At 44.7% G+C, this 26,778-nt stretch overlaps 1 protein-coding gene across 6 annotated transcripts in view; it reads right to left on the bottom strand.

Annotated features, from left to right (window-relative positions):
• The window catches only part of LOC147465698 (Pseudouridine synthase family protein), a 67,592-nt gene that overhangs the window by 14,627 nt on the left and 26,187 nt on the right, over nt 1–26,778 (bottom strand). For 2 of the 6 annotated variants that reach the window (XM_086521448.1, XM_086521456.1), the window contains exons 2-9: nt 6,095–6,151; nt 5,911–5,988; nt 5,700–5,753; nt 4,445–4,510; nt 4,276–4,358; nt 3,392–3,491; nt 3,248–3,310; nt 2,898–3,173 (exon numbers count right to left, since the gene is read on the bottom strand). In XM_086521448.1, coding sequence (XP_086377574.1) covers nt 2,898–3,173; nt 3,248–3,310; nt 3,392–3,491; nt 4,276–4,358; nt 4,445–4,510; nt 5,700–5,753; nt 5,911–5,988; nt 6,095–6,151 — 777 coding nt within the window. The other 4 variants (XM_086521454.1, XM_086521458.1, XM_086521460.1 and 1 more) reach the window with 3 other exon arrangements.

Below are 26,778 nucleotides of genomic sequence, written 5' to 3'. Positions count from 1 at the left end.
TTCGTATTTCTTTTTCTGTTGCTTCCCCTTCCTCCTATTACCGTTGTTCGATTCTTGCCCGGTCCGGACTGCCACAAGCCTATCTATAGGGTAAGCAAGAGTGTCTGCGTACATTGCGTACATTGCAAACCCTTGCTTGGCATGTCCCATTAATCGCTGCATGGACTTGGACTTTTTTTGCAAACAATAACTCCGTATTTCTTTGGGTAGAACAAAACCGCTCAATTTGTTGCTTGAAGGTGATTTTCTTAAAAGAAGAGGCCAATAGAAAAGTATCCAAAAATCTCTGACAGTAGACATCCAGTATCTCTTCCTTAGTTATCCTCACATGATTCCAAACTATGATTACACCTTGCTCATATTCCTGAGTGAGCCATGAAGAGTGAAAACCCGCTTGAATTGTAGCCGCTTTGTTGGTGCTTCCCTGCATAGCAATAGGGTAGACCACCATGTCTGGGCATTTCCTTTGAGATAGGACGCTGCTCTTCGTACCTTGGAGTGCTCCGAGTAGCGCCCTCCCAAATAAGCGATGTCAAATTGCTAGATAAAAGCGAGGGCTTTGTGGGTATCCTTGAAGCTAGAAAAGTTTCAAACTTTAAATCCGGCCCGCTCTCCTTGAAATCCTTGGGCTTCTTGTCCTTGTCCTCTAGGTAGTCGTAGTGGCTGGTTCGGTATAGGTACTTCCTCTAATTGGGTACATCGGCTCATCCGAATCTAAGCTCTCGAAGGACGAGGAGTCCTCATCCGAACTGTCAAACTGCTTCCGAGACCTTCTGCGGGATCTGCTCTTCTTTGCCTTCGTGCCTTTGTTTTATCTCTCAATCTTTTTCCTCTTCTTGCTCTGTCTATCCTCATCGTTGATTCAAAGGAAAAAGAACTCTTTGAACTTTCAGAAGAGGACGAGGACAAACTGGAAACACCCTGAAATCGAGCACGTTTCTTTGGCGTACTGACGGCCTCAAAGGTAGATTTTCAACCCAAGTAGCCAGGATAGTCTGCTACTCGACTCCTTCCACGCATGCCTCTTGGTCTTCATGAGTCTATTGACTCGTCGCTCTACAGTTTCATCAAATTTATCCTCTGAGTGCACCCTTTGTCTTGGTACTGCCGGTGTGGAATTCTTCTCCAAGGCCGACTTGAGAGGCGAACAGATGGCGGCACGCCAACGAGAGTGCACCTCATCAAGTGGGTGCTTCGCCAAAAATTTCGCGTATTGGAGACCCTTGGAGTATTGAAGCATCTGTCGAGCACAAGTGTCGACCTATTGTTGACGCTACATCTCCATTCTTTCGTATGTTGTGGGTGGAGATGAACCATACTCTTCTCCCAAATCGTTGGAAGGTGGTCGATGTCTATTCGAATCTCCGTTGTTTTGTCTTGTACCCGAATGGTCGGGTGCAACAGTTTCCTCCTGGCGGGATTCGTCGATTGAATCCATGTGTGCTGCAAATAAAGGGATCGGATCCTCTGTACAAGAAGAATTGTATGAGCTATGATACCACTGCAGACGCATGGCAAACAAAAATAAGGTTTCAATTAAAAAAAGGTATGTGGAATATTGTAAAAAGAACAGAGACACTAGTACTAGAGAAGGGAGCTCACCATGGGAGGTGATAAATGATAAGGCTTTGGAAATCATAGGCGAGCACATTGCTGACACTTTAGTGCATCATATTGGGTCTTGCATCACAGCAAAAGAAGCCTAGAAAACAATATATAGTACTTTTGGGGGTGCTTGTAAACACTTGAAGATTAGCATACTCATAGATTTTTTTGCACTCATAAAACAACCACAAACTTCGATGGCTAATAATTTAAGCAATTTCAAACGCTTGCTTACACAATTTGTCGGGATTCAAGCAATAATTGAAGATAATGACATCAAAATAGCAGTATTTCTTGAAAGCATTACTGAAGAGACTATTCTAGTCTCATACCCTCTTATTCAAAAACCAAGAAGAATTTCAAGTGTACCTTCTATGGCAAGGAGGGACATCTAGAGGTCTATTGCTTTGCAAAGAAAAAAGCCCAAAAGACTTGCTTGGCAGAAGATATTGGCGAGGAGATCACTTCACAAGAAGCTACAAACTTTTGTATAATGGACAAAAAGTCGGTTTTTTAAGCCCAAGGTTTTGATTTTTTCAACTTCTTTATGAAGGCTACAAACATAACTAGCACCTTTTCAGCGTATTGTAAACTAGGACTAGTAAGCCATTATTGGACCATCTAGTTTTGAGCTTTCTACTTGGCTGATGACTCATTTCTTATATGCATCTTGTTTTTTATGAACTCTGGTAATCATTACCCTAAGCTGCTAGCATTGTATGCCCTAGTTTGGATCAAGGGAGGGCTTGTTCCTAGGTCATCATAATTTTCTAGTTTATTTCCTAGATAGAATTGGATGGTTAAGACTTTCCTTGATCTAAGCAATCAAGTTACTGCCCTTCAAACTCCTTTGATTGAGGCTTTGGATTCGTTTGTATTAGGAAAGCCTTTGTAAAGGCCTCTTTTCACAAATTAAAAGTAGTCATGAGTTTTCTTTTCACTGTGCTCCCATGACTATGGCTTCTGCAAGCTCGCTTCCTCATTTCCATTGTTGAAATTCCTACACCTAGCTAGAACTGGATGGTTAAAACTTTCCATGATTTAGGCAAGCAATTGACCCCCTGTTTTACAAGGTCAGCCAAACTTCTTTGATTGAGGCTTTAAATTAGATAGACCTACATAGGAGACACCACTTTTAAACAAAACACTTCATATATTTCATTGCTCCATCTTGTAACTTTTTCAGCATAAACACTTTTACCCCAAAAAAGAAAACATCACATCAGCATTGTAGGAATGGTACCTGAAGGGCTGTGCAACTTGATAAACCATGCCCTAATTGAGCTATGTACCTGGTGGTATAAGAATGAGCGAGCTCTTGCAGTAATAACATAACAACGAGGCCGTTGTGCCTTCGTTTCTGGTACCTCCACCAATGCATCCTCCAAAGCAGCTGTGTTCAAGTGAGATTTTGAATTACCAACTTCTGACGAGCAGGCTCTTTCTTCATTTAACCCTCTAAAGCTTTCATCACAGCACTTTATTTGCATTGCTTCAGAAGGGTAGCATAACCACAAAGGCATCTCACATATGCGAAGCTCATCCAAAGTCTTCATTGGTGATTTTGCCTGCCTTATGAGATGAAGTTACAAAGAAGTTCAATTTTCTCAAAATATTAGTCAAATTCTGATTATAAATATACCTGGCAGCCAGCAGCACGAAATGAGCTGAAATCATGATGGCCCACCAAGCATTCGCAAGCTTGCTGGCATATAGAAAAAAACAAAGGCACGTCTTAAATCTTGAAATGTAAATACTGCCCAAAATAAAGTTTAACAAAGAAAACCTGCATAGCTGGAATGTTCAACTGTTCAGAAGTATGCCAGGCTCGATTCCTCTCAAATACAGAAAGAGCCTCACTGCTCACAATTATCCGGTAATGATAGCTACATGTCCAAAAAAGGGAATTTTAATGCAATGCTAGGCCTTGCAATTTCTCCTAAAGATTACAAACTCAGGCTGCTTGGAAAATAATAAAAGAATGCTAAGAAAATTTGGAAGTCACAACATTCTATAACCCTGAAATCCAAGAATTGTCAATCAAATCTCTGCATCCATCTAAGGGGGTTATAGGAGTCAAAATGTCATTCTTAACCAGTGAACTTGTGCATAGACCATTAAACACTTGAAACAAGGGCCATGTTCGAGACCAGTATTCACAGACACAACAACTACAACAGTCAAATTTCACCCTTTGGAGCCCATAAAACTAGGCCAAAGGGAAACGCAGATATACACTACGTGTGTGCATGTAAGCAGGCCTGCGTCCATGTAGAAATGTGACAGTTTAAATGTGAGTGCTGTGTGTGTGCTTGTCTGTGTTCGGCACCTCTCCATTTGGAACTAATCCTCAAGTTTCAATCGATGCTTTTTAAATGCTTCAGGAACATCCCTAGCTTCCAAATGGACAATTGTTCACATTTTTAATCCAAGTTCCTAACAAGAGCTAGTAGCTTGATTAAAGGGCTATTGTGAGTATCAAAATTTGTCCACGTTTTTACGGATTCCTCTCGTAAAACTTTTGTTCTGATTTTCATGGTACATGTCATTAAAGAGAGACCTTTGCACAACAGAGTGAAGCATACCCTCCGTAAAACTACCCAGTTGGATAGATCCTTCCAGCAAAAAATTTCAAACAAAAGTAGATGACATTTGCAACTGAACACCTACGTTCGTTCCTTAGCTTCAAAACGGGCATGAAAATTGCGAGGAACGCATCTTACATCCACCACTTGCACATCTTCGCCATTTTTCTGTTCCAGATAAATTCAGGAATTTAAGATGTCGAACTAAATTTTCTGTCTCAGGAAAAACATGTGCATAGTGTATTAATACATACAACGAATGGCATACTGTGAAGCCCCGATTCTGCAGCTAACATGAATATCTGTTTGCAGCTGAAACCCTTCTCCCTTGGACCAAAGGAGCAGAACAGTCAAATGAATGCCATGGCATTTTTTAAAGAGCCCCAAAAAAATCAGTATAGGCTCTTGAAATGGTGCAGTGGGTAGGTCAACGATCTAAACCCTTCAGGCAGTTGGGTAATTTAGAAGTAAAATGTACTTCATAGCCACTTGTCCCTCCCCAAAGCCCTCAGTGTGGAAATTGGTGTTGTTGTGGCTGGCTATAATATGTTTTGTGCAATGTGAGTGAATGCAAGATGGGCACAAGTATTGGTAGCTTTTTGCTTCACATTCAAAACTACCAGATTAAATATCTTATGCACTTCTTGCAAATGTGGGCCTTAGAATTTATATCAAAAATAATGATCAACCCATGTTACCTTTTCTAGGTGGAAAATAATTCAGGCAAAAACCCTTACTCATGGTTTTGGCCCATGTACAAAGACCTAAAAACAGTGGAATGCAAAAGGTTGGTCTTATCATGTGCAAGAGTGCAGGCAGCCCCATACCCTCAAAGAAAATTAAGTCCATAACTAGATTGGTTGTTATCAAGTGCGATGCATAGAGAGGCCTCACCGTATATATGTGGACAGTAGAGTATAGCCTCTAATTTGCAACTTTTTATTGAATTTACAAATGTTTATCAATTTTTGAATTGCACGTTCCATGGGCCAGTCTTCCACCACCTCTGAATGTCAGTTCTTGCACGGCAACAAATTTCCATGTAAGCTAGATTTGAAGTAAAATTTGTATTCTTCTCAAAAATCCACTCGAATGCTCACAGTGAGTGCAAACATGAATTAATTACTAACAAATTGAGAACATTGTTAGAATAGGTGCCTTTATACATAAAGAATACCTCACCCACAGGTAAACATATTTACTCCAATACAAGAGGTTGCCGATCCTTGTCTACCTTAGCAGACACATTACAGAATTAACAAAGTCGTCAGTGTGGGACACAAAAACCCTCAAAACTAGCTTAAATGTGAAGTAACCATAACAAGACCATGAAGCCACAAGCCAAAGCCATTATAAACTGCACATAACAAAGTTGATGACTATGATTTTGAACCATTAGAAGAAAGACCAACGTGAAAGAAATGATACCGTTACAAACTGTACACAAAAAAGTTGATGACTATGATTTTGATTCATAAGCGATTGTTTAGCTCTAGAAAAAAGACCTACCTGCAGGAAATGATTTACAGCACGCTTCACGACTGCAGGCTCATGGGGTGGTAGCTGGAAAAAAAGAATACATGAAACTAAAATCAAGGATCAGGAATTCAATGCAGTTCATTAGTTTTAACTCTATGTGCAACTCTCAAAACACTGCCAAAAACTAAAGTCATGATGATCACCCAGGTACTCTTATCATTTGGACCATACTTTGACTTACAATTTCTCCAGGTTTTCTTTTGCTCACTCGCTCCACATCAACGTGGCAGACATTCCTCAGCGCATGCACGCCGGTATCCTTGATATCAAAACATGACAAGGACGCATATTCAGTAGCAAAACCACTGTCAATGAAAATTATAGCATATAAGAATGGAACAGAATAAAAATAATAGTATCCTCACCGTTCGGCTTGAGGGCGCACTGTCAACGGACTTGCCCACAAATTTACTGAAAGCTTCCTGCAAAGCTCTCTCTCTCTCTCTCTCTCTCTCTCTCTCTCTCTCTCTCATCGGATAGATCTTTACTGTCTCTTGGGATAGTTTCTTACGACGTTATTATTCGGGCGGGGGGGGGGGGGGGGTGTAACAGACTTGGACACTCCAAGTCAAGAATCAATCGCGACAGCACCAAATAACCACTTCAAAACAATTCACAGATCACAATAGATTTGCACTGGCCAGGCGGAGTTCCGTGCCTAGAGTTATTGGCCCCAAAGACTGGCGCTCCTTTCGGTATTTCTTTTTATATTAATCAATCATCAAAGTACAAGAGAGCGGTTAGGGTTTCAATCTCAGACTCTGCGTCCAGATGCTCTGAGAAGTGAAGTCCTCACCACTTATTTAAAGACACAAGGGATGCCCAAAAGCAGAGCCCCAAAAGCTTTTAAAACAAAAAGCATCAGTTCTCTCTCTCTCTCTTAGAGAGTCTTTTCTCTTTTTTTTTTTTTTTAAAAGCAAAATTCGCGTCACTCATCATTTTCAAAAAAAAAAAAATCAGCCTCGGCGATTTTCGCAAATTAGGGTTTTTGGCAAAATTTAGGGTTTGCAAGAATTTTAGGGTTTCTGTTGTCCGTAGCCACGTCATCACTTTGTGACATACCCCCCTCTTGAAAGCATTGTAATCGACCGCGATTACGCCTGCAAAACCGACAAAAGCCATAAACCGTCTTAGCAAACACTCACTGTTAGTACCTACGTACTAGGAACACACATCTAGCACATGTACAAAATCGACAGTCGCATCACAGGACATCACATGACATTCAACATTCATTCGGATCTTAGACTATGATTTATCGGCAATGTAGCTAGCAATCACATCTAGGTCCAATCGGGACCTCATCGATGTCCGATTGACTAACCCCTATTGCAACCATGTCTATTCGAGATCAATTAGACCAAAATGCTGCAGTCATTTCGGCTATCAGTTCCTGCACTCAAAAGAAGTCAAGAACAAATCAGTATCATTATTAAGAATTCCATTTCATAAAGTCATCCAGCAGAATACTGTCAGCTCTCAGTATCCCTGAAGCTCAAAGAGACATCAATGACTTTAGTATCAAAATCAAGGCATCTGTTGACAAGGGAGCGAAGTGACTCTCCTCTTGTGCATCCCACTGCACCAGATCTCCGGCCAAGCCAAATTCTGGGTTCCGTTTGGAGTAGACTATGCTAAACCAAAACATCGAGGTAAAGTTTCACAATCCGAGGAGTATCTGCTAGGTCCTCCTCCTCCATCCACTTCGCATCAAATGCAGGAAAGTTCTTGAACTAAACCAAGAACCGCCTTCAGACTTTACCTTTCTTCGTATCGTTATGTGCCAAAATCTGTTCAGGAACAAGGATCTCCTCGTTTTCTTCCACTTCGGGTTGCTCATCAAGCTCCCCATCATCAGGCACATCACCCTTAACAGGTTTCAAGAGACTCACATGCAATGCATTGTGAATCCTCCAAGTATCTGGTAGTTGCAATCGGAAGGAGACATCATTTATCTTTTCAGTGATATGGAAAGGTCCGTAGTATCGAATACTAAGCTTTGGAAAAAGCCTCTCCTTTCCCTTTTTCTTTCGTAGGCGTGCCTTCTCAAAAGTAAGAGCACCCAATCATCCTCCTTCAGTTTCAAGTCGCGACGATGGCGATCCGCTGCCTTTTTCTGTCGTTCTTGAGACTCCTGCAAAGTCTCGCGAACCTTGGCAAAAGCAGTATCCAAATCTCGCGAATATTCATCCACTTCAAATATCTAATCTTTCGTGCTTAGGAAGGATGGAAGCTTCGCAGCACTTTCAACAATCTCACATGGCGTCTTCCCCGTCGAAGAGTGTATCGTGTTATTGTAGGCAAATTCCACCAAAGGTAAGTTCTTTTCCCATTGAGTCTTCTAATCCGAGGTACAAGACTTCAATAAATCTAAAATCTCTGAATTTGCAATTTCAAACTGCCTGTCAGTCTGCAAGTGGAACGATGACGAGAACTGCAACTGCGTGCCAATGTTCTCCCAAATTGCCTTCCAAAACAAACTCATAAATCTAGGGTCTCTGTCAGAGACAATCGTCTCAGACGTGCCATGTAATCGGAAAATCATCGTGGTCATTCTGTGTTCTTGGGAGATCAAAAATGAAATCCATTGCAATACTTTCCCAGGGGTGGGTGGGTATGGGTAAAGGCTGTAACAATCCCTGTGCCTTATGCCTGTCAAACTTGACCTTCTGGCATACCAAGCAATTTCGCACAAACTCTTCCACATCCTTTTTGAGTCTCGGCCCAAAGAAGTATCTCTCTACCCCCTTCATGGTGGTAGCGATGCCGCGGTGACCCGTAAGAGGTGGATAGTGACATTCAGTCATAACCTTATCCCTCAACGGCTGTGTAATGCACAACATAGTCTTTTTCATCAAGTAGCCTTCCCGAAGGGAGTATCCAGCTATTGTCTCCCCATCCCGTATTCGTGTGAAAATATCTGCAAAATCTGTACCTGTGGCATACTGATCGACCATATCCTCGAAGCTCCTATGATGTATCGCGGAAATAGCCAGAACCAACGGTTTCCGAGACAAAGCATCTGCTGTCACCAGCGTGTGACTACTATCTATCCTTTTTGTTGATTTCTTTCTTATTATCTATTTACTTTCACTTTTTGGAAACACCCCTCGGGAAATCTAACTGCCCTGCATTGCATAGCTAGTGTGGAACTGTCCAGAGGGAGTCCAGGCCTGAGGGCAAGAGAGCACTAAGGTTGGACAAGGACTATGGTTAGCCAAGTGGGGTCATTGACTAGCCAAAGTGGAATCCTTTGCTACAGAGGCTACATTTCAGTTCTGGATGTGGCCGCAGTGTACAAAGAGGGTCGGATGACCTAGAAAGATACAATGGCAGCATCTCCTAAAATTTAGGGAACTGCTATTTTGGGACCTGAAAATGTCTTCGCGTCATTACGTGCAGTTTGACATGGGGATCATTTTGTTACTCTGTGGCCAAGTCAACAGAGGCTGCAGGTGAGATATTTTTAGACCCGAGGGTCTAAAGCGGGAAAATGCACAAATGAGTGACACTTGGCACTTTGAGGCCAGTTTACTACTTATAGAGAAGGCAAAAACGTGATTTATAGTTGGGAGGCTCATTTTGCAAGTCTCTGTCACAGGTTAAGAGCTATGGAGTGCTTGCTTTCCCTCTTATGCACAGTGCGGTGCCAGGAGTGATGCCCTGCACGCTACGCACTGCCCTCTCTCTCCCCTTTGGCAGTATGTTATGCCCCTCTAGTGGGCTCTTCATTTGACCAATGTACAGTTGTGTGGGTTCATGCGCGATTGCCGAGGCAAGAGCCTCTTGCACAGGTACTGGATTAGCTAGCGGCTAATCCCCCCGCAGGTACAGGTGAATTCGGAGAGGTTTCACGCCAGAAATCTCGTCCGATTTAAAAGGGCAAGTAGCCCTACAGGTGCGGGAGCTCGAGGACTTGCTAGGGATGCGACCGGCACGCGAAACGGAGCCCGAAACAGCGAATTACAGCCTGCTGCGTATTTTTGCAGGTTTAGGGTTTTGGCCCTAAACGGACCCTAATACCCCCAGGAGGTTCGGGGACGCAAGGGGACCGCTGTACAGGCGATCTGGCGCATTTTCAGGGCTGAAAACAGAGAATTCAGCGTGCTGCAGATTCTCGCCAGGTTTTGCAAAGTGCCCGTATGCTTCGGGAAAGTCGGTCAATGCGTGGGAATACTGACCGTGAAGGGTTCTAGTACAGTTATGCTGCCGAAATCGGGCTGGAACAGTGGAAATTCAGCCGAGTTTGTGCGGGGCAGCTTGTAGGAACCACAGCGTTTATTCCCTCTTTTGAACAATAAAGAAATACCGAAAGGGGCGCCTAAGTTAGGGGCCAATCTGGTGTCTGTCTACTCATACAGGTGCAATCTAGCAGCCTGTATCCCTCTCCCCTTTGTTGTGTCTTGAAAGTACAGGTAAAATAGACGACTAATAATGGGTGAAAGCTAAATCAAGGTTTAAAGTAAAGTCTACCGCCCTTTTTGGATTGAACAGGCCGGTTTCATGGTTCCATCGACGGGATTAAATCACTTTTTTTTCATAGAAGTGAGCCTTGGTCAGTTTTGGGCTTGAAGACACAGGGGATCATAGACCAGACACAGGGAATTGTAATTATGGCTGACAGACCAGATGATGTGACTGAAGAGGTTTCCTCTTCACAGGGTCAACAGACACATGAAGTGGGTGAGTCCTCAAGACCACCACAGACTGATGATGATATATTCAGGACCCAGTTGGTTACTGCTGTGGCTATGTTCACACAAGTAATGCAGAATCCGAGGTTTTTAGCCTTTCTGCAACCTCCTGTTCCGTCTCAGCAAGTTGGGTCATTGGATTCAAAAGCCTGTTAAGGCTCGAGCACAGGTGATTCATACCGCACAGTCAATGGAAACACCTGTACACTTGACGGAGAACATGCAGTCTCCACAACGTATGCCTAAGGTGCAAGAACAGGTGGCTGAGATGCCAGTTTTTCAAGCTGTACCAGTTCAGCCCGCCACCTTTCAGCAGCCTATAGCTGGTTCTAATGGGTAGGGAAGCAACTTACAGGCTATGCAACAGGTCTTCCCACCACCTTCAGTACACCCTGGCTATTTTGGAGGTGGATCCGTATTCCAAAGCATGGCTGGTCATGCACCTGGAAATCAGTTTTATACGCCAGGAACAGTGTTTGCGGGTGCTCAAACGATGATGCCTAACCCCATGTACAGTGTCATGGGTATGCAACCAGGGTTTCAAAGCACTCAGGGACAATTTGGGATGCCACAAGCAAATTTTGGTATGGCTGGAATTACAAATCAACAGCCAAATATGGCATTTCCAGGTCAAGTTAATAGCGGCCAAGGAACACAGATGAACCCTATTAGTGTTCCCATGTTTCAGTCACTTCCATATGACAATTTAACGCCGCTGGAGAGGCCAACTCCGTACAAAGAAGGTGGCAAAGGTGTGTCATTCACGACCTTTACAGGGTTTGATGACAGGAAGAAGGCTCTTTCATTCCTCCAGCAGTTTGATAAGGCCTATGCAGGGGGAAACTTTACAGAGGCTTCAAAGGTCCGCAAGGCAGCCACTTTCTTGACAGGGAATGCGGGACAATGGTGGACAACTTTATTGCTTCAAGGGCAAGCTCCGTCCACATGGATTTACTTTAAGCAGATTTTTGCAGCAGCATGGTTATCTGATGATTTCGAAGCAGATGTCATGACAGAATGGCACCAGCTTAATGCTGCCACTTGCAGAAATCTGGATGATTACAATCGGAAGTTTTGGAAAGCTCTACTTCCAGTAACTTCCTATAGGTTTGTGCCATTGACAGAACAGATTGAAAAATACTGTTGTGGCCTACCCAAAGGATTGAGAAAATACTGCACAAAGACCAAAGTCACTACTTTGACGCAGCTCATCGAGGTAGCAAACACTGGCAATGGTTTGCTCAAGGGAGAAGATTGTGAATTTAACACTGGCGTCAAGGCAGGATCAGGCAAGAAAAATTCAGCCAAGAAGCACGTTCCCAATGAGGCTCCTAAAGGGACTCAGGAGTCAGCCAACGCAGGGAAAGACAAAGCTACGGCTGAATCAGAAAAAGGACCAGCAAAGAAATGGAAAAGACGTTTTCCTCGCAAGTCAGAAGAGCAAAAGAAGGTCCTGAGGACAGAGAACAAATGCTTTATATGTGAGCAGCCTGGCCACATTGCTTACAACTGTCCTACAAAGAAAAGGCCAGCTGATTCTGAAGACAAGGAGGACAGGAAAGGAAAGAAGCCCATGGCTGGTCTAGTGCCAGATATGGTGGGCGACAAGCCAAATTCAGATGCAAGTGAGCTTTGCAGAGCATGGGGAAAGGTTAGGGATCAAACAGTGCTTATCTTCTTTGATCCAGGTGCCAAAGCCAACTTCATTTCCCCAGAATTGGCTTCAAAGTTGGGAATCAGACCTGAAGAGATGGGGTATACAGCAGAGGCAGGTTTGGCATGTCCTGGCCATACAGAGGCTGTCACACCCATCATTGGAAAGTTGCGTCTACATATCCAGTCCTATGTAGATGCTGAAGAATTTTACATCATGCCACTGGACGGATGTGATGTGTTGTTAGGTATTCCTTGGTTATTTCGTGTACAGGGAATCATGGATGCCTACAACAAAAAGATCATTGTACAGAGCAGGGGAAAGACTCACATTCTGGATGTAAAGCTTAAAGGGGAGTCTATTCCTACTGTATCAGCTTCTGCTATTACTTCTGTAATGAAAAAGCATCTTTCTGCGTACTTGGTTTTTGCACGTGAAGTGTCAGATTGTGATGAATCAAATTTATCTGTGCTAGATAAAGAAAGGTCAATGTTTTTACAACAGTATAGTGACTGTTTTTCCGATTCATTACCGTCTCAATTACCGCCAGAGAGACCCGAGGACCATGCGATAGATTTGGTGCCAGGCTGTAGCCCACCAAATAAGCCTCCGTACAGGGTTAGTGCGGCTCAGCAGAAAGAGATAATGGGCCAAGTACAGGAGTTGTTAGAAAAGGGGCTGATTCAGCCCAGTTCATCTCCATTCTGTTCTCCAGTGTTGTTGGTGCAGAAAAAGGATGGCTCATGGCGTATGTGCATCGACTACCGTGCACTGAACAAGAATACCATCAAGAATAGGTTTCCTATACCTAGAATTGATGATATTATGGACAAATTAGAAGGAGCAGCTATGTTTAGCAGGATAGATCTAAAGAGTGGGTATCATCAGATCCGCATTAGATCAGAGGATGTGCACAAGACTGCTTTTAGAACGACGTTTGGCCTTTACGAATTTTTAGTGATGCCCTTTGGTCTCACAAATGCTCCTGCTACGTTCAATAGGATGATGGACAGAATTTTCCGTCCACACCAGCAGTTTGTTGGTACGTTCTTTGATGACATGATAGTCTACTCAAAGAATGAAGAGGAGCATAGGCATCACTTGGCCATTGTGTTCAAAGAGCTACGCAGTCATAGGTTGCTCATCAATGCAAAGAAAAGTGAGTTTTTTCTGGAAGAGATTCACTTTCTGGGACACATTGTCTCAAAGGATGGTGTCAGAATGGATCCTGCAAAAGTTGAAGCGATCAAGTCATGGCCAAATTTGAAGACGGTGCATGATGTCCGAAGCTTTTTGGGACTATGCTCCTATTACAGAAGGTTTATCCGAAATTTCGCTGAGATTGCTTCACCTTTACATGCTCTTCAAAAGAAGGCAGTCACCTTTAGATGGACACAGAAAGAGATTTCAGCTTTTAATCTCTTAAAGGAAAAGATGACTTCAGATCCAGTCATTGTGTTGCCAGATCTTAGGAAGTCATTTGTGGTCCAGTGCGACGCCTGCGGTAGTAGCATTGGTGCTGTGCTAATGCAAGATGGCAGGGTAGTAGCCTATGAGAGCAGAATTTTGCAAGGGCCAGAGATGACCATGCAGGTCTATGAGAAAGAGTTACTGGCTGTGATTCATGCGCTCTTAAGTTGGAAACACTACCTGCTAGGTGCAGACTTTGTTGTCCAAACGGACCATCAGACCTTGCGATACTTCTTGACACAAACAAAGTTATCTGAGAAGCATATGCGATGGGCAAATATCTTGTCCATGTTCCATTTTCAGATTGTGCATGTGGAAGGCAAGAAGAATGTTGTGGCTGATGCCTTGTCAAGGAAGCCACAAATTTCAGCTGTGTCGATTCCTTATCATCATGAACTTGATGATATGAGAGAACAGTATGCAAATGATGAAGATTTTGCAAGGGTCTTCGAGCAACTAATGGATGGACAACGTCATGAACACTATCTTCTTAAAGACGGGTTCATGATGATGCATGGCAGATTGTGTGTCACAAAGCCATTGCGACGCAAAGTTATGGAAGAGAGTCATGTCCCACCGTATGCAGGGCATCGTGGTATCGATGCTACAGTTAAAGCGGTAGAGACATTCTTCTATTGGCCTACATTGAGAAGGGATGTGGATGCCTTTGTGCGAGAATGCCTAATATGCCAAAAGGTCAAGTTTGACAGGCAAAAGGCACCAGGGTTATTGCAACCACTACCTATTCCAGATAAACCATGGGAAAGTATTGCTATGGATTTTATCTTTGATCTTCCGAGAACGCAGACAGGAAACGATGGTATTTGGACCATTATTTGCAGATTCAGCAAACAGGCTCATTTTATTCCTGTCAGGAAGAAGATAAAGCCAGATCAGATGGCACGCTTGTTTATGAGCAATATTTTCAAGTATCATGGCATGCCACAGTCGATTATTAGCGACCGTGATCCACGCATGACTAGTTTGTTCTGGAAAGGCTTGTTTGAGAATATGGGTACCACGCTCAAATTCTCTTCGTCATTTCATCCTCAAACAGATGGGCAGTCAGAAGAGGCAAATTCTACTGTCCTAGATCTGCTGAAGTGCTATGTGTCAGAGCATAAAGGAAAGTGGGAGCAGTATTTGCCATTGGTGGAGTATGCATACAATAATACAGTGCATTCATCAACTGGCAAGGCACCTTTTGAGATAGTTGAAGGTGGCAAGAAAGTTCCTCCCATACTGCATACAAAGGACAAGATATTTGAAGCAGATAAGTATGTTCAGGACATGGATGAAATGTACAAGAAGGTCAAAGTGGCCTTAGAAAGGACTCAGGCAAAGCAAAAGAAAGCAGCTGATCGTCACCGTCGTGAAGTGGTATATTCACTTGGTGATTGGGTGCTTCTACGGTTTGAAAAGGCAAGGTTAAAGAAGATGAAGGGCAAGCAAAGACTGTTTCCAAAGCTCAGCATGCGTTACTATGGGCCTTTTCAAGTGTGCGACATAATCAGTGATGTTGCATATAGGCTGAAATTACCTGACAGTTGGAAGATTCACAATGCGTTTCATGTGAGTCTTCTCAGACCCTATGTGGGTGATGTGCCAGAAGATATGCCAGCTGAAGATCAGCCGGAAGTCGAGGAACTTGACGAGATCTTGGTCCCTGAACAGATTTTGGCACACAAAGAAAGGAAAGTGAAAGGCAAGGTTACTAGGCGTTACTTGGTAAAGTTCAGAAACTATCCACCAATGGATGCTAAGTGGATGGAAGAAGGTGAACTTGCAGAGTCACCAACTGTGTTATCACTTTACCTGGAAGCCTTCGATTTGCAACCTACCTTGACCCCTTGAGTTTCAAAGCTAAATGGATTGTCAGTGTGACAATGGCTTCTGAAACAAATGATGTACAAGGTATTTAAAGTGAGCTCAAATGAAATACCTGTTACATGAATGTTAGAGCTGTACAGATTGTCAGTTTGGCAATTGCTCTTATGGAATGTCCAAAAGTTTGATTAGTGCTATAGAAGTGAGTATTTCTTGTCAGTTTGTCAAGGATACAGTGATTGCTTCTATTGAAGAGTACATGTGTAACTGCATTCTTAAACTGTCGGTTTGGGTATGCTCGAAAGTGTTACGGGATCCAACGTGTACTATAAGACAGAGGCAAAATGTGCAGCTACCATTTTGTCATTGGAAAGTTAGTGACTCAAAGCAATGGCAGAGTGTGAAGCTACCACTATGTCATTGGGACAGGGTTCACACGCAGGCAATACATGAGTCGACGAGGTGTTGAATACACCAGGGTTGACAATGAGCATGTATGTGTCGTACATGTGTCGACAGGTGTTGAATACATCAATGTTGACTAGGAGCTTGTACGACATAGATGCAAACGAGGACGTTTGAGATTTCAAGAGGGGGGTATGTCACCAGCGTGTGACTACTATCTATCCTTTTTGTTGATTTCTTTCTTATTATCTATTTACTTTCACTTTTTGGAAACACCCCTCGGGAAATCTAACTGCCCTGCATTGCATAGCTAGTGTGGAACTGTCCAGAGGGAGTCCAGGCCTGAGGGCAAGAGAGCACTAAGGTTGGACAAGGACTATGGTTAGCCAAGTGGGGTCATTGACTAGCCAAAGTGGAATCCTTTGCTACAGAGGCTACATTTCAGTTCTGGATGTGGCCGCAGTGTACAAAGAGGGTCGGATGACCTAGAAAGATACAATGGCAGCATCTCCTAAAATTTAGGGAACTGCTATTTTGGGACCTGAAAATGTCTTCGCGTCATTACGTGCAGTTTGACATGGGGATCATTTTGTTACTCTGTGGCCAAGTCAACAGAGGCTGCAGGTGAGATATTTTTAGACCCGAGGGTCTAAAGCGGGAAAATGCACAAATGAGTGACACTTGGCACTTTGAGGCCAGTTTACTACTTATAGAGAAGGCAAAAACGTGATTTATAGTTGGGAGGCTCATTTTGCAAGTCTCTGTCACAGGTTAAGAGCTATGGAGTGCTTGCTTTCCCTCTTATGCACAGTGCGGTGCCAGGAGTGATGCCCTGCACGCTACGCACTGCCCTCTCTCTCCCCTTTGGCAGTATGTTATGCCCCTCTAGTGGGCTCTTCATTTGACCAATGTACAGTTGTGTGGGTTCATGCGCGATTGCCGAGGCAAGAGCCTCTTGCACAGGTACTGGATTAGCTAGCGGCTAATCCCCCCGCAGGTACAGGTGAATTCGGAGAGGTTTCACGCCAGAAATCTCGTCCGATTTAAAAGGGCAAGTAGCCCTACAGGTGCGGGAGCTCGAGGACTTGCTAGGGATGCGACCGGCACGCGAAACGGAGCCCGAAACAGCGAATTACAGCCTGCTGTGTATTTTTGCAGGTTTAGGGTTTTGGCCCTAAACGGACCCTAATACCCCCAGGAGGTTCGGGGACGCAAGGGGACCGCTGTACAGGCGATCTGGCGCATTTTCAGGGCTGAAAACAGAGAATTCAGCGTGCTGCAGATTCTCGCCAGGTTTTGCAAAGTGCCCGTATGCTTCGGGAAAGTCGGTCAATGCGTGGGAATACTGACCGTGAAGGGTTCTAGTACAGTTATGCTGCCGAAATCGGGCTGGAACAGTGGAAATTCAGCCGAGTTTGTGCGGGGCAGCTTGTAGGAACCACAGCGTTTATTCCCTCTTTTGAACAATAAAGAAATACCGAAAGGGGCGCCTAAGTCAGGGGCCAATCTGGTGTCTGTCTACTCATACAGGTGCAATCTAGCAACCTGTATCCCTCTCCCCTTTGTTGTGTCTTGAAAGTACAGGTAAAATAGACGACTAATAATGGGTGAAAGCTAAATCAAGGTTTAAAGTAAAGTCTACCGCCCTTTTTGGATTGAACAGGCCGGTTTCATCTGCCACTACATTTTTCTGTCCCTGCACATGGACAATCTGGAAGTGGAACTGTGACAAGATGTTCGTCCACCGCATCTGCTTTTCCGAAAGCTGCTTTTGTGACAAGAAGTAGCGCAAACTCTGATGGTCTGTAAAGACAGTAAAATCCGCTCCGAGTAGGTAATGCCGCCACTGAGTAAGAGCATGGATAACCGCCAAAAGCTCTTTCTCATAGATCTGTGCTGTCATCTCCGGCCTAGAGAACAAACGGCTCTCGTAAGCTATGACATGGCCTTCTTGCATCAAGACCGCACCCAGACTACGACCACAAGCATCACAATATACTTCAAATGACTTCTGCAAGTCCGGCAAAGTCAAAATAGGTCCCGTAGTCAATTTCTCTTTCAATGTCCGAAAGGCAGTCACCTCTGTGGGTCCCCACGAAAAAGGTACTCCTTTCTGTTCAAGGTATGCAAAGGGGAAGCAACCTTTGCAAACTTTCGTATGAACCGCTTGTAGTACGAACACAGTCCCAAGAAGCTTCTAACTTCATGGACATTCCTCAAATCGGGCCAATCACAGATAGTCTCTATCTTGGCCGGGTCCATTTGCACTCCTGATGCTGACACAATGTGTCCCAAAAAGTGTATCTCTGGTAGGAAAAATTCACTTTTCTTTAAATTAATCACTAACGTGTGATCTCGTAATGCCTGAAAGACTTGAAGCAGATGATCTCTGTCTTCTGCCTCATTCTTGGAGAAAACAATGATGTCGTCAAAGAAAGTGCCAACAAATAGCCTGTACTCTCGAAAAATCCTCTCCATCATCCGGTTAAATGTTGCAGGAGCATTGGTTAAGCCAAAAGGCATCACCAAAAACTCAAATAACCCAAAAGTCGTCCGAAAAGCTGTCTTGTAGACATCTCCTGGCGCTATCCTGATCTGATGATATCCACTCTTCAAGTCAATCCTGCTAAAGCACGAGGATCCCTGTAACCTGTCGAGTATATCATCGATCCTAGGAGTCGGAAATCTGTTCTTGATGGTGATTTCGTTGAGAGTGCTATAATCGATGCACATTCTCCAAGAACCATCTTTCTTCAAAACCAACAACACTGGAGAGCAATACGGTGAAGTACTAGGCTGGACAAGACCCTTTTCCAAGAGGTCTTTCACTTGGTTCATAATCTCTTCATTCTGTGCTCCGCTCACACGATAAGGTGGCCGGTTCGGTGACGTGCTTCCAGATATCAAATCAATGGTATGATCTTCAGGCCCTCTAAAAAGCAATCGGCATGAGCGTGGAGAAAAATCTTGGCGTTCTTTTGTTCAGGTCAAAACATATTCAACCTTTATCCATCGTTCAGTTCTCTCCCAAAAGAATGAGTAAGAAACTGAAGTTCATCAAGTACAATCTCTAAGCCCTTCATTTATCAAAGTCGCTTTCTCGGCCCGGTAGTCAACCACGGCGTAGTTCTTGTGGTACCAAGGGATCCTGAGTAGAACGTCACTCGCGTGCCCTGAACACCCCTATCATTGCAAACGAAGTTTGCCAATGATCGGTGTAATGGCAGCATCCTATCCGGGTGCCAGTCGAACTACCTTCGCCTGTGGCGTCAGTCTGTCGGGCGTAATTCCAAATCGAGCCGCCAATTCCAAGTGAAAAGAAGTTGGCCTTGGCTCCTTCAAAAGAGCTTCCTGATTCCTCACTTTGCCCCAAGAGCAGGGAAAGTTTGTACTTTCATTCATTAGATTCGGTACAAGTCCCACGCCATGTGGTACCAGTCCTGCTTTTCTATCTGCCTTTTCTGCTCTCTGCCAATGAAAAGAAGTTGGCCGAGGCGGGCCATACTCTCTGTCTGAATCTTCGTTGTGATCCCAGTCCGCATCTCCAGATGCAGAGGGAGTCGACTGATCATTGCCCGAAGCCATAGGTGCCGCGGGAAAAAAATTTTGGGGATCGTATTTCCCGTAGAAGAGAAATCGGCAGTGCTCTGATACCACTGTAACAGACTTGGACACTCCAAGTCAAGAATCAATCACGACAGTACCAAATAACCACTTCAAAACAATTCACAGATCACAATAGATTTGCACTGGCCCGACGGAGTTCCGTGCCTAGAGATATTGGACCCAAAGACAGGCGCCCCTTTCGGTATTTCTTTTTATATTAATCAATCATCAAAGTACAAGAGAGCGGTTAGGGTTTCACTCTCAGACTCTGCGTCCAGATGCTCTGAGAAGTGAAGACCTCACCACTTATTTAAAGATACAAGGGATGCCCAAAAGCAGAGCCCCAAAAGCTTTAAAAATAAAAAGAATCAATTCTCTCTCTCTTAGAGTCTTTTCTCTTTTTTATATTAAAAAAAAGCAAAATTCGCGTCGCTCCTCTGCGATTTTCGAAAATTAGGGTTTTTGGCAAAAATTAGGGTTTGCATGAATTTTAGGGTTTCTGCTGTCCGTAACCACGTCATCACTTTGTGACAGTGTGTGTGTGCGCGCGCGCTAATAAGAAGAGGAAAATGGTATAACCTTTCTATCACCCAAGTGTGGTAGATTGGTTATGCCATTTCCCTCTTGTCGTCGGATAGATCTTTAAGGTCTCTTGGGATAGTTTCTCTTCTTCTTTTTCTTCTTCTTCTTCTTCTCTCTCTCTCTCTCTCTCTCTCTCTCTCTCTCTCTATATATATATATATATATATATATATATATATATATATATATATATATATATATATATATATATGTATGTGTGTGTGTGTGTGTGTGTATTAGAGTCATGGGGTATGAGGAGCCAGAGATGTCTCGGTCTCGAGGAGAGGCTAGCCAGTCTCACAGACGGATCACACACTTCTTTAGAGTGGACACTCGGCAGCCAGAGGAGCAGCTACCACAACAAAGCTCACATTCTGGCACGTTGATTGATCGAGCGACCGAGCTAGTGAAACCGGCCTGTACTTTCAAAAAGGGCAGTAGACCTTATTAGACTTAAACCTTATTTGCTTTCACCCATTTAATTTGTGGCCCACTTTACCTGTAGTTTCAAGACACAACAAAGGGGAAAGGGATACAGGCTACTAGAATGCACCTGTATGAGAAGACCGACACCAGATTGGCCCCTAACTTAGGCGCCCCTTTCGGTATTTCTTTATTGTTTAAAAGAGGGAATAAACCCTGTGGTTCCCTACAAGCTGCCCCGCACAAGCTTGGCTGAATTTCAACTGTTCCGGCCCGATTTCGGCAACATAACTGTACTAGGAGCCTTCACAGTCAGTATTCCCACGCATTGAATGACTTTCCCGACGCATACGGGCACTTTGCAAAACCTGGCGAGAATCTGCAGCACGCTGAATTCTCTGTTTTCAGCCCCGAAAATGCGCCAGATCACCTACACATCGGTCCCCTCGCGTTCCCAAACCTCATGGGGGTATTAGGGTCCGTTTAGGGCCAAAACCCTAAACCTGCAAAAATACACAGCAGGCTGTAATTCACTGTTTCGGGCTCCGTTTTGCGTGCCGGTCGCATCCGTAGCAAGCCCTCAAGCTCCAGCACCTGTAGGGCTACTTGCCCTTTGAATCGGACGAGATTTCTGACGTGAAACCTCTCCGAATTCACCTGTACCTGCGGGGGATTAGCCACTAGCTAATCCATTACCTGTGCAAGAGACTCTTGCCTCGGCAAATCGCGCATGAACCCACATAACTGTACATTGGTCAAATGAAAAGCCCACTAGTGGGGCATAACATATTGCCATAGGGGAGAGAGAGAGCAGTGCGTAGCGTGCAGGGCATCACTCCTGGCACCGCACTGTACATAAGAGGGAAAGGAAGCACTCCATTGAAGCTCTCAACCTGTGACAGCATGAAAATGAGCCTTCTCCTCTCTAAAATCAGCGCCCCCTTCTCTTGCATGAGGAAACTGCACAGAAATGTGCCACTTGGCACATTTACAAGCCATTTCCCGTTTCGGGGTTGCCGCCTGAAAATCTTCTAACCGGGTTGCCCAGTTGACTTCGCGGCAGAGTTGTAAAATGTTCCCCTAGTCATACCGGAGGTAATGACGCGAACACATTTTCAGGTCCCAAAATAGCAGTTCCTTAAATTTTAGGAGATGCTACCATCGTATCTTTCTAGGTCATCTGACCCCCTTTGTACACTGCAGCCACACCCAGAACTGAAATGTAGCCTCTGTAGCAAAGGATTCCACTTTGGCTAGTCAATGACCCCACTTTGGCTAACCATAGTCCTTGTCCAACCTTAGTGCTCTCTTGTCCTCAGGCCTGGACTCCCTCTGAACAGTTCCACTGTCACGAGGACGTGGCAGTTATTAACCATGTCACAAAGATGTGGCAACTGCTAACCTTGGCTATTGGTTTCTTTCCAATGGGGTTTATTTTATTTGTTTTGAGACCCTCTTTTTGAAGTAGCAAACGGTCGAACATTGTATGGCCAATGTGAACGGTAGTTTCACCCGCAGACGAGAAGTGGTCGGCACTGGAATTCGTATGGTAAGAGGATGTCTAGGCTCAGAGCAAGATCATATAGGTCCCCCCGTCGCACTTAGCAAGTTGGTGGATACTAGGAAGTGAACTCAATTAAGGCGTAAAGTCAAGGTGGGACTACCAACAAAAAGTATCCGACAGTTGGGCCACATTGCACTTTTGGATGCGGTTCCAATGAGGATAGATGGTCATAAGACCAGTGGGAGCCCAATGGAAGCATCTCCTAAAATTTAGGGAACTGCTATTTTGGGCCATGAAATGTGTTCGCGTCATTACCTTCGGTATGACTAGGGGAACATTTTATAACTCTACCGAGAAGTCAACTCACCCGTCGGTTGGGATATTTTTAAGCGACGAACCCGAAACGGGCAAATGCTTGAAAATGCGCCAAGTGTCATTTTCTCATGCACTTACCTCTTCAGGAAGAAGTGGCGCTGAATTTTTAAGCTGGGAAGGCCTTCATTTGCAATTTGTCACAGGTTAAGAGCTATGGAGTGCTTCCTTTCCCTCTCATGTACAGTGTGGTGCTAGGAGTGATGCCCTGCACACTACACACTGCTCTCTCTCCCCCCTACGTGCAGTTATGTGATGCCCCACAAGAGGGCTCCTCATTTGACTGATGTACAGCTGTGTGGGTTCATGCTTTTGTGCTGAGGCAAGAGCCTCCTTGAGCACGAACAGGGGTAGCTAGCTGCTACTCCAAAGCAGGCTCTGGTGAGGGTCATAACCTCACCATACAAGTGCAAAATCAGCGCAGTGTATGCGCTGTAATTTTACTGTTTTTCAGCCATACGGACGCTAGAACCTTTGGGAATCGTGCCCCACTGGCAGAGGACAGTTAGGGGACTGTTTGGGGCTGAAAACAGGGCAAAAACCAGTAAATACAGCGTGCTGAATTTACTGTTTTTGGGCGGGCAGGAATCAGAGGGTATACACCAGTAGAAGCGAGTTCCAGCAGGGGAACTGGTTTCGTGCAAGTTTAGGGACTGTTATGCTGCCGAAATTTGGCCAAACAGGCGGTATCTAGTGGGATACAGTCAAAGGATTCCCAGGCCTCTTCTTTGTACTTTACCCTCCTAAAGAATAAAGAAATACCGAAAGGGGCGCCAATTTTGGGGCCTACAGGCTGTCGGTGTCTGCTCGGAGCATTCTAGCTTCCAAGCCGTGTGTGTGATTAAGTGTTAATTCCCGTTACAGGTCTCCTTTGCAAAGTGCTCTGTGTGTGTGTCTGAAGTAAAGAATTTCGGATGAAAGCCAACGCCTACCGCCCTACGGGCCGGTTTCATGGTTCCATTGCTGGGATATCAATCAGTTTTTCCTCAAAGAGTGAGCCTGGATTGTTTAGGGTAAAGACACAGAGTGTAGGAACGCGGGGATTACACTATGGCCGACAAGGGGAAGGGAATTATGGAAGAGGGTTCCTCTTCAAAGGACAGGTAGGAGATTCCTATGGTTTTTGAGATTGGCGAGAGCTCACGGCCACGTCACTCTATACCTCCTGTCAACGTGAATGTCCCTCCAGTAGTACAGGGCTTTATGACTGGGCAACTTGAGGATGATGCGTTCAAGACTCAGTTAGTTGCCGCGGTGAATGTCTTTTCGCAGCTGGTGCAGAATCCGAGGTTTATGGAGTTCTTGCAAGCGCCACCAGTGCAACAGCAAAATAGGCAACCTACGCCGCGTACGGAGCTTGTTGATGCTCAAGCCCAGGTACTTCATGTGGCGCAGGAGGAAAGGGAGCACTCGCATGTTGCGGAGTCGGGGGCTCCAAAGCAGGTTCCTCACGTGCTTGAACAGGTGGCTAGAACGCCTATTCCACAGGTTATGCCAGTTCAGCCCGCCACCTTTCAGAGCCAGCATGCTGTCTTGAATGGACATGGAGCTGGATACCAGGCAATGCACTTAGTTTTTCCACCACCCACGGTACATCCTGGGTATTTCGGGGGTGGATCAGTGTTCCAAAGTATGGCTGGTTATGCGCCTGGAAGTCAGCCGTACATGCCAGGAACAGTGTTCGGGGGTATGCAAGGCATCATGCCAAACCCCATGTATGGTAGTATCGGCATGCAACAAGGTTTCCACTGCAACCAGGGCCAGTTTGGGGTGCCACAGGGTCATTTTGGCATGGCTGGTTTTTCTGGACAGCAGCAAGATATCGCACCTCTGACGCAAAATGTAAATGGCCAACACGTGCCGCTCATGCCTACTACAGTGCCCATATTGCAGACCATTCCATATGACAACTTGGGGGCACTAGAGAAGCCGAAGGCTTACAAAGAAGGTGGTGCAGCAGTAAAGTTCAGTACCTTCAGTGGTTTCGAGGATAAGACAAAGGCCCTCACTTTCCTCCAGCAGTTTGATACAGCTTATGCGGGAGGGAATTTTACAGAGGCCTCAAAGGTCAGGAAAGCTGCCACTTTCTTAAAGGACAATGCGCTCACATGGTGGACGACATTGTTAATGCAAGGACAGGCACCCGCCACTTGGGTTTACTTCAAGCAAATGTTTGCATCTGCTTGGCTATCGAATGAATTTGAAGCCGACATCCTGACAGATTGGCATCAGCTTACTTCAGCTTCGTGCAAGAGCTTGCTGGAGTACAATAGGAGGTTTTGTAAAGCGTTACTCTCAGTGACCTCCTACAGATTTGTGCCATTGACAGAGCAGATAGAGAAGTACTGTTGTGGGTTGCCTAAAGGGCTTCGTGATTACTGTACAAAGAGCACAGTGGCTACCCTTACTCAGCTTATGGAAGTTGCGAACACTGGTCTTGCCTTGTTGAAAGGAGAGGACAGTGGATTTCCGAGCAGTGACAAAGGAGGGCAGCAAAAGAAAAATTCAGCGAAGAAGCCCTTTGTGAAAACGGCTCCTAATGCGTCACAGGGGTCAGAAAAGGCCACCAAAGACAAGGATTCAGCCGGGACTTCTGGAACGCAGGCAAAGAAACAGAAAAGGAAGCCTTTTGTGCGCAAGTCGCTCGAGGAAAAGAAGGTCCTAATGGCTGAGAACAAATGCTTTATATGCGAGCAGCCTGGTCACTTTTCGATCAATTGTCCACAAAGGAAAAGGCCAGCTGACTCAGAGGATAAAGAAGACCAGAAAGGTAAGAAGCCAAAACCCACGGCAGGTTTAGTGCCAGACATGGTGGGTGACAGGCCTAGCACAGATGCCAGTGAGTTATGCAGGGCATGGGGTAAAGTTAGGGATCAGACAGCACTCATCTTCTTTGATCTAGGTGCCAAAGCCAACTTTATCTCACAAGAGTTAGCTATGAAGCTGGGCATCAGAGCTGAAGAGATGGGATACACAGCAGAGGCAGGGTTGGCATGTCCTGGGGCCACTCAGAGTGTGTTACTCCCATCATTGGAAAACCGTGTCTGCATATTCAGTCGTATGTGGACACTGAAGAGTTTTACATCATGCCGCTGGAAGGTTGTGACGCCTTGTTGGGGATCCCGTGGATGTTCCGAGTGCATGGAGTCTTGGATGCCTACAACAAAAAGATCACTGTACAGCATAGGGGCAAAACTCACATCTTGGATGTAAAGCTTAAAGGAGAGTCGGTCCCTATTGTATCTGCTTCTGCTATCACTTCTGTAATAAAGAATCATCTTTCTGTGTACTTGATTTTTGCACGTGATGTCTCAGATAGTGATCAATCAAATTTAACTGTGTTAGATAAAGAAAGGTCAACATTTTTGCAAAAGTTTAGTGACTGTTTTTCTGATTCATTACCGTCGCAATTGCCGCCAGAGAGAACTGAGGACTATCGGATAGATTTGGTGCCAGGGTGTAGCCCACCAAATAGACCTCCCTACAGGGTTATAGTGCGGCGCAGCAGAAAGAGATTATGGGCCAGGTTGAGGAGTTATTAGAGAAGGGGCTGATTCAGCCTAGTTCTTCACCCTTTTGCTCCCCAGTGCTCCTAGTGCAGAAGAAGGATGGCTCATGGCGCATGTGTATTGATTACCGTGTGTTGAATAAGAATACCATCAAGAATAGGTTCCCTATTCCTAGAATTGATGATATTCTCGATCGTTTAGAGGGTGCTGCAATTTTCAGCAAGAAAGACCTTAAGAGTGGGTACCATCAGATTCGTATAAGGCCAGAGGATGTGCACAAGACTGCGTTTAGAACGACATTTGGTCTTTATGAGTTTCTAGTGATGCCGTTTGGGCTAACAAATGCTCCTGCCACGTTCAACAGAATGATGGACCAGATTTTCCGCTCGCATCAACAGTTTGTTGGGAGGTTCTTCGATGACATGATAGTGTATTCGAAGAATGAAGAGGAGCATAGGCGTCACTTGACCATTGTGTTTGAAGAGCTGCGCAGTCACAGGTTACTTGTCAATCCTAAGAAAAGTGAATTCTTCCTCGAAGAGATCCACTTTCTGGACCACATAGTCTCAAAGGATGGTGTTAGAATGGATCCCACAAAGGTCGAAGCTATCAAGACATGGCCAGACTTGAAGACTGTGCATGATGTCAGAAGCTTCTTGGGATTGTGTTCCTATTACAGAAGGTTTATCAGAAATTTTGCAGAGATAGCATCGCCTCTTCACGCTTTGCAAAAGAAAGAGGTCACTTTCAGATGGACCCAAAAAGAGATTTCAGCTTTTAGTCTCTTAAAGGAAAAGTTGACTTCAGATCCAGTTATTGTTTTACTGGATCTCAGGAAGTCATTTGTGGTCCAGTGTGACGCATGTGACAGTAGCATCGGAGTAGTGCTAATGCAAGACGGACGGGTAGTAGCTTATGAAAGCCGAATTTTGCAAGGGCCAAAGAGGACTATGCAAGTCTATGAGAAAGAGCTCTTGGCCGTGATTCATGCGCTTTCTAGCTG

Source organism: Adiantum capillus-veneris, chromosome 1 (genome assembly GCF_014529385.1).
Source record: "Adiantum capillus-veneris isolate H3 chromosome 1, ASM1452938v2, whole genome shotgun sequence".
NCBI classification, from domain to species: Eukaryota; Viridiplantae; Streptophyta; class Polypodiopsida; order Polypodiales; family Pteridaceae; genus Adiantum; species Adiantum capillus-veneris.
This window is presented reverse-complemented; position numbering and strand designations above follow the sequence as displayed.